The sequence below is a fragment of the Crocuta crocuta genome, unplaced genomic scaffold (assembly GCF_008692635.1).
Source record: "Crocuta crocuta isolate KB4526 unplaced genomic scaffold, BGI_CrCroc_1.0 scaffold143, whole genome shotgun sequence".
Taxonomy (NCBI): Eukaryota; Metazoa; Chordata; class Mammalia; order Carnivora; family Hyaenidae; genus Crocuta; species Crocuta crocuta.
The window spans coordinates 5,589,900-5,598,096 of NW_027529175.1; the positions used below are offsets into that span (position 1 = coordinate 5,589,900).

Here is an 8,197-nt window from a genome sequence, read left to right on the forward strand (position 1 = left end):
TCCCCTTGCTCATTGCCAGGTAACACAAGAGACGGGGCAGGAGAGGCCCGGCCACGAGCATCGCTTGATAACTGGGGAAACAGGCCTGGAGTGGGCGTGGGTTGCCGGAGGGCGGGGGCCACCAGACATGAGGTGACCCCGTGTGTGGGTCCTGACTCCCTGGAGGGAGCAGAGCAACGAGCCCCTGGAGGGTCCCAGGGTGAGACCAGTGCAGCAACATCAGAAGAAAGCTCTACCTAGCACGGAGTAGTGAGCTCCTCATCCCTGGAGGCATACAAGCAACTGCACCAAGTGCCAGGAAACGGGATGGGACGTTGGCATGGGGGTTCCTTTGCCTGCGAGGGGTTTCCCTTCAGCTCTCAAGATTTAGGCATGGCCCAAGGTCACAGGCAAGGCCTGAAGGGGGCCGTCCCACCCACCCCGGCCATTCCCCCTCTTGGGGCCAATCATTAATTGGCACCGCTTGAGTGACTGCTCCCACGAGCGCCCCCGGCTGCCTGCCAACTCATGGCCCGTCTCCCGTCTCGTGCCCGGGGCAGCCGCATGCCTCTGACACGGGCTGGCTTTGCCACTCGGCTCGCTTCCTGCTCGGGACTCCCAGCAGCCGAGCCTGGGAGGAGAAGGTGCCGGCTCAGACCACCTGCAGCGCCCACGGGACTCCCGCAGCGGGGGCCCTCCTGGCTGAACTGGGCGCTGGGCCTTCACAAGGGGCAGCCTGGAGCCAGGGAGGGCTGCGAGGGCCTTCTCCAGGGAAATCAGATGCAAGCAGAGCGGCGGGGACGGGCCTTCCAGGACCACAGGCAGTGGGGCAAAGTCCCAGAGGAAAGGGTTGGAAGTCAGCCAGGCTGAGGCTCTGGCTTCTAGAAGGGATGAAGAGAGGTGAGGGCGATGTATGACAGGGGCCACTCAGACTCCAAGCTAAGGAGTTAATTTTACCCTGGGGCAATGGGGAGCTATGATAGGTTTCAGAGGAAGGGAGTGACATGGGATGACCAGGGCTGGAGGGGAGGCAGGAGGAGGCGCTGCCGGCTGCCCGGGGGGGCAGTGAGGCAGGCCCCACAGCGGCCGTGGGGCAGGGCGGACGGATGGATGGGGCAATGACACCATGCTTCTGCCGAGACAACAGGTGCCCAGGTCAGGCGGAAGGCCGAGGACGGAAGATCGAAGCAACAACATGCGGAGGCATCAAGCCCGTGCCCAGGGGAGAAGCGACGGGGGCAGGCTCAGGACTCAGCAGGCAGCCGGAGGAAGAGCTGCGTGAGTCGGGGCCCCAGCACACAAGAGGGCATCCATCGGGCACCCAAAGATCATTAATGGCCGGGGGGGCGCGGGAGCGAGAAAGTGAGGGATGGGGACATCGGGTGTGGACAGCTCTCAAAACGCTGCCCTCTGAAATGCTTGTGGAAGTGACAGGCGGGCCCCCTGGGCTCCCTCGAGGCCTGTTCCCAAGGGGAGCTCGGGGCGTGACAGCAGAGCCCCCACCCCCGCGTCAGCCCCTCCTCGGCCGTAGCTGACCCGCCCCGCGGGCCGAGCCGCAAGCCCGCCCAGGCTCCCCGTTGGGCCCAGGGCTAGCGTCCGAGAACAGCTATGAGCCGTTGGCCATGATCCAGGAGCCACGTGACGGTCAGTAAAGGTCACCTGGGTGGGCACTGACGGCGTCCACTGCGAGGGGGCCTGGGTCATGGGCCGGGGCCAGCGCCACCCCCCGTGCCCTTTTTATGGGCATTTATAGTGGATCAGCAGTGAACCCCCCTGCCTGGCACCGGACCCCGAGAGAAGGCCACGTCCCCCTCGCTGCCTGTGTCTGGGGTTCCAAGTGACGTCCGAGCCCCAGGCCCGTCTCCTCTGCCCGGCTCTCTGCCCAGTGGAGAGGCGAGGATTCACACACAGGGTGGCGACGGGGCACCCGGATCTGAACCCAGCTCCGCCTCCTGCAGATCGTGTGGCTGCGGGCAACCCCACAGCTCAGCTGCGCAGGGAGGGGGTGCTCACAGCTGCCTGGGAGCCCCGAGTCTCGGGGGCTGGGGGGCCGAGAGGCAAGCAGGCACCTGGCACAAGGCAGGCAGCGCTGCCGACGCCCTCCCGACTGCAGCCCCGCCCTCCCCAGCGGGCCAGGAGCTGCACTTGGGTGGTGGGGCCCCCGGGAGGGGGTGGTGCCACCCTCCAGCCTGTGCCAGGTGCCACCCACAGGCTGCTCACCACAAAGGGGCCCCGGGGGCTTTCCCCCGCGCCACCCCCAGCCCTACACCGGGTGCTCCAAGCCCTGCGGAGCTGGGCTCTGGCCCGGCTCCCGGCAGCTGTGGCTCCTTGGCCCACTGGGGTTGGAAGGACGCGCGGCGCCTGCAGGCCAGGGTCTGAAATCACAGGGCGCCCTGCGTGCCTGGCACCGCGCCCCCCAAGTTATCGCTCCCCCATCTGACCCTCCTGGAAGCCAGGTTGCGTCACCTCCGCACCCTTGTCCGTTCGACAGCAGTTTATGGAGCACCAGCTGGATGCGGGCCTGGAGGGGCAGGAGAGACCCAGGGCACCGAGGTCCCGAGCGCCATGCCCAGGGCCCCACAGCTGGATTCCAATCTAGGCCGGGCTCTGCAAGTCCCACTTTTCCCTTTAAGCCCTTCCCTGGGCCTCAGTCTCCTCCCCTGTAAAATGGGCACCACAGAGCCTCCCTCAGGGCTTTGAGGACACAGAGCCGGAGCATGTGGGACTGACCCGCTTCCCCAGCCCGGCTCCACCTGCACACCCCCGCCCCCTCCAGCCTGTCGGACTCAGTGCTCCCACACGTGCACGACAGCATCCCACGCGTCCCTCTCCCTCTGCCTGGCATTCCTTCCGCACAAATGGCACCACTCACCTCAGCCCCCGGCCCAAACGCCGTGCAGGAAGCACTACTGTCGTCCCATTTCCAGATGCAGAGCCGAGGCAGGGGTGTGCCCGGACCCACAGCGGCCGAGCGGGGCACGCCTCTACCTGCTGGCACCGCCCGCCACCTGCCGCCGGCTCGCAGCCTCATGGCAACGACGCCCTCCCGCCCCACGGCCCGGCGAGAGGCCCCTCACCCACTCACACTGTCCGGTCTCCCTGGGGTCCCAGGTCCCTGCCCCCCACCCCCGGGCCAGGCTCCGAGCAGGGCGCAGAGAGAGCTGCTAGAGCAGACACCGTCGGCCTCGCCTGGCCTCGGGGCGCGGGGTGGCCCGGCCCCTGCAGCACTGCTGGGGGTCCCCGCAAGCCCGGAGGCGCCCTTACCTACTCGGAGCTCCTGCCCGAAGACCGTCTTCTCGCCCAGGGCGGAGCAGTTCCAGCGTCCGAAGCGGAACTGGTACTGGCACTCGTTGATGCCCATCTGCGCCCCCTCCCCAATCACGATGATGGCATCGGGCCGGCTCTGGCAGATGGCGCGCTGCCGCGGGGCCAAGCCAGGGATCTTGTTGCAGATGATGTTGGCTCCCAGGGCCACGACGGACGACAGGGCTCTGCGGAGGGGGGAGGACACGGGAGGTGAGTGGCTGCGCGGGGCCCCTCGCCCTCTGCCTGCCGCCCTGCCTCCCTCCCTCCCGCCGCTCCGCTGGGGGGTTCCAGGCGCCCGCCGTGTGCCCCGCTCTACCCACCGGGTAACGGAACACAGATCCCTGCCCTAGAAAAGCCGTTTCCTGCTGACCAAAAGGCGTGATCTTCGCTTGAAAAGGAGCTCACGCCCATGCCTTCTCCGCCTCGGAAGCCCAAGAACCAGGGTCATAAATCCAGGGACCAACGCACCCAGAATGTAAGAACCACATCCCCCCAGGCCTCTGAACCAGACACACGGACCCTTCGGGTCAGACAGCTTCATGCCCTGGGTTTGACGGCCATCAGCTCCGAGCCGTCCACAGGCACCCCAACTCCTGACCATTAGACTTCCCCATTCCTCGTAGGTCCCGGGATCCCTCTGGGGTTCCTGGGCCAGGCAGCTGCTGAGTCGCCTGGCCCTGCCGGGAGCCAAACCCATAGGCTCCTGACTCCATTTACAGCCCATCTATAATCTTGGGGAGGCACTCCGCCTCTCTGAGCCTCAGTATTCACATCCATGAAACGGGAGCATAAAACATCTACTCCTCCCACGCCACCACCACATGGGCTCAGACCACACAACCTCAGGGATCCATGGGGACAGCTGCTATTATTTGTTATCCCCTCATTTCTGGACGACAGTGGATTCATGGGAAGGACCAGGAGCTGATGGGAATTGAGCCCCTATTGTGTGCTGCATTGGGTGGGATGCTTTATTGCAACATTGTATCCTCCGAGTGGTCCCCTGAGGGTGCTGTGTAATTAATCCGACACCCTCCAGGAACTGAGGACAGAGAGGAGGGCATTTGCCAAGCTCACCCCCTCCTCACTTGAGGTGTTACTGGCGTGTTTTAGGAGGTGACATCCACATCACATAACGTTACCTAGTTTACAGCGTGCAATCAGTTCGGCAGCAGTGAGTCATGCGGCCGCCACCTCCACCATGTTCCCAGGTGTTCTCACCGCCCCCAAAAAGAAACCCCATTCCCTGCGGCAGACACTCCCTCTTCTCTTCTCCCAGGTGCTGAACCCACTAATCTGCTTTGGGTGCCTATGGATGTGCATATTCTAGACTTTTCAGACCCATGGAATCCCACTGGGTGACCTTTCGTGGCGGGTTCCTTTCACTTAGCATCATGTTTCCCAGCTTCGGGCCGCTTCCAGCACGTGTCAGTGCCTTTTCGTGGCTGAATCATATTCCATCGCCCGGAGGGACCACCTTCCACGTCCCCACGCGCCAGGTGGCAGGCACGGGTCCCTGCCACGTCCCGGCCACTGTGAGCAGCACCACCACGAACATGGGCGTGTTCGCTCCTGTCTGAGTCCCCCTCCTCTCTTCTCTGGGGCACAGCCTTAGGATGGGAATCGCTGGGTCATGTGGTAGTTTGTTTAGCCTTCTGAGGAGCCCCTGAAATGTTTTCCACAGAAAACCCGTTATTGGGTTTTGAGCACCCGGAGGAGGAAGGCGGGCGAGCTGGAAGGAGGTGGGGGTGGTCTTGGCAGGCCTCTGGGCACCGGCCGAGTCTCAGAGTGGCATCCGGCTTCCAGACAGTGGACCAGGCCTACTTAGGGAGGGGCCGAGTGCGGAGCTGAGGGAGACCCCCAGGGGCCCCCACGACCCGATGTCCCTGGCCTCGGCCCCCTAGCGCACGGAGATCCCCCCTCCTGCCCTCTAGCTGCCAGCCCCTTTCTTGAGAGAAACGAGTCGGTGGTTTTCCAGGGCAGCCAGGCACCCACAGCTGGCAGCCAGGCACCCACAGCTGGCTGGGAAAGTCCCCGTGTGGCCTGAGCCCGCAGCACGTGCCACAGCCGGAGCACCCGGTGACACTCAATCCCCACAGCCCGCCCGCCCCACTCGCTAATCTGGCCAAGACCCCCCTGGGTCTCCCACGGGCACAATGGGCAGAAATGCCCGAGGCTGGCATGGCGGAAGAGCATCTGGGCGGGGGGGGCTGGGAGCGGGCTGGAATCCGGGGAATTCAGCCCAAAGTAATTGTAGATGCTCAGAAAACCGACCCGGGGACATGAGATGGATGGGAACCAGCCTCCAGGCCTCGGGCAGGAGCCCGCTTTGGATCCCGGATGCCGAAAGCACGCTCCCCAGTCCCAAAGTCTCCCAGCAGACTCCAGGCTGCAAAGCCCACTGCCTGGGGTAGGCACCCTGCTGGGGTAGGAGCGGCGGGGGGGGGGGGGGCCCCGTGGGCTGNGGTCACTCCCCTGCTCAAAGACCATCCGTAGCCCCCCAGGCCCCTTGGTGTAGAATCAGAGGCCTCCTTGGATCTGGTCTCCGACCACCCTGCTACCCCTGCCCGTGCTGGTCTCTGCCTGGGGCGCCGTGTGTGCTCCCCTCTCCTGTCTGGCCAACTCTGCTAGCCTCGTGCCCAAGCGCAAGTCTCCGGAGCTCAAACCCCTCAGGCCGCAGGCACCGAGGAAGCAGGCAGTGGGCATTTGTGTCTCGAGTAACCACCTCCTCAGTGGGCTCACAGTGGCCGTTTCCACATCCAGCTTCCCCAGCAGACCACAGCAGCGCCAGGTCAGAGCGAAATCTGGGGTTTAGTGGGCAGCGACCTCNCCCCCCGCCCCCCGCCGGCTGTCTTAGTGTGTTTGCGGAATGGCAGAAGGAATGAACCAATGATTACATCTAAAATCTAAAAGAGCCCCCGCAGGGGCACCTGGGGAGCTCAGTTGGTTAAGCAGCCGACTTCAGTTCAGGTCATGATCTCACAGTTTTGTGAGTTCAAGCCCCGCATGGGGCTCTATGCTGACAGCTCAGAGCCTGGAGCTGCTTCAGATTCCGCGTCTGCCTCTCTCTCTGCTCCTGCCCCACTCACGCTCTGTCTCTCTCTCAAAAATAATAAACATTTAAAAATTTTTAAAATTAAAAATAAAATAAAAGAGCCCCCATATCTTAATAACAAAAAGGCAATCCAACTTCAAAAGGCTCAAAGGGCTTAAAGAGCTATTTCTCCAGAGAGCCATAAACAGCCAAGGAGCACAGGAAGAGATTCTAACTCTCACTCATCAGGGACACGCAGACCCGAAGTGGGCCAGGGGCCGCCTCCCGTCGCAACAACAGAAAATAGCAAGTGTCGGCAGGATGTGGGGAACGTGGAATGGGCGTACGATGCTGACGGGCATGTAGAATGGGGCAGCCGGGGTGGATGGCTGTCGGGAACTTCTTCCCGAGTGCCACAGGACCCCACAATTCCTCTCCTGGGTACTTGCCCCAAAGGCCTGAAGACAGGTGTCCAGACAAAACCTCGTGTACGAGTGTTCAGGGCAGCGCTGTTCACAAGGGGCGGAAGGAGGGGACAACCCAGATGTCCCCTGACGGCTGAATGGATGAGCAGAATGTGGCCTTTCTATACGACAGAATACTGTTTGGCCATGGAGAGGAAAGATCACCGACCAAGGTGAATCCACAGAGACAGACAGTAGGACGGGTGGCTGCCTGCGGCTGCAGGGAAGGGGCCGGGGAGGGCCTGCCTGCTTGAGAGGTGCGATGACAAAGTTTGCGACCTGATAGAGGTGATGGTCACACAGCACCATGAACGTACTAAAACGCCTCTGAGTTACAGAGGCGTTTATTTTATTAATTTATTTAAAAATTTTTTAAGTATATTTATTTATTTCGAGGGAGAAAGAGAGTGTGAGCAGGGGAGCGCAGAGGGAGACAGAGCGAGAGAGAATCCCAAGCAGGCTCTGCACTGCCAGCACAGAGCCCGACTCGGGGCTCGAGCCCATGAACAGTGACCTCATGATCCGAGCCGAGATTAAGGTCGGATGCTCAACCGATGGAGCCACCCAGGCGCCCCTATGCTATGTGTGTTCTGAACACGGTTTTTTAAGAACTCTACCTTTACACAGGTCTTCTGCACCCTGGGACAGGTAAGATAGGTAGAAGGGGCAAAGGGCGCCTTGTCCGGCTGATACCTGCCTGTACACTCCCCAGGACGTGCAGGGCCGACGGGATGGGGACACAGAGCCCCCGGCCACCCCCCAGCAGCCAGCACTCGGGAGGAAGGTGAAGCAAAGGCATCAGGCTATTTTGTGCCAGGAGCATAAATGATCAGATACGGTTGCTGATTCAGAAATCATTTCAAGATCGTCTCCCCTGGAATGTGGGGTTTTTCCACTAACAGGAGGAAATACACTTATTCTGAGCACTGACCTTGGACAAAACGGGCCTCTGCTGGGTCTCCGTGCTCCCCTCTGCATCCCTGTGGCGCAGGTGTGCAGACCGCGGCTCAGAGAGGCTGGGGGCGTGCCTGAGGCTGCACAGCCGGCCTCAACGCCCCTTCTCTGCCTCCAGAACTCAGGGGAGGGTCCGGAGCCCCTCACGCGGCAGGTGCAGCACACGTGCCAGTGGGCGGCTAGAGCGGGTGCCTGCGCCCGCTCCTTGGTCTGGACACACAGCTTCACGCCCTTCTCTGGCTCAGAATCCTCCAAGGTCCCTCATTGGTCATTGCAGATTTACGGACAGCTTCCGTTGCTGGCGCTGGAGGTCTCGGCCACGCCGTCCCCTCCCCCGCACTACGGCCCACGTGTTCACAGCGGGTCGGCCCACCGCCCTCCCTGAGAAAGCCTGGTGCTGTCACACCCCCAGCCTCAGCCATGCTTCCTGCCTCTGGGGGGGGGGGGGGGGGGGGGGGGG

At 62.6% G+C, this 8,197-nt stretch overlaps 1 protein-coding gene across 3 annotated transcripts in view; it reads right to left on the reverse strand.

The window, feature by feature from the left end:
• Positions 1-8,197, reverse strand: part of WNT7B (Wnt family member 7B) — a 46,124-nt gene that overhangs the window by 19,270 nt on the left and 18,657 nt on the right. For 2 of the 3 annotated variants that reach the window (XM_077758018.1, XM_077758019.1), the window contains exon 2: positions 3,244-3,470. In XM_077758018.1, the coding sequence (XP_077614144.1) occupies positions 3,244-3,470 (227 nt within the window). The remainder of the gene's footprint in view (positions 1-3,243; positions 3,471-8,197) is intronic. The other variant, XM_077758017.1, reaches the window with a different exon arrangement.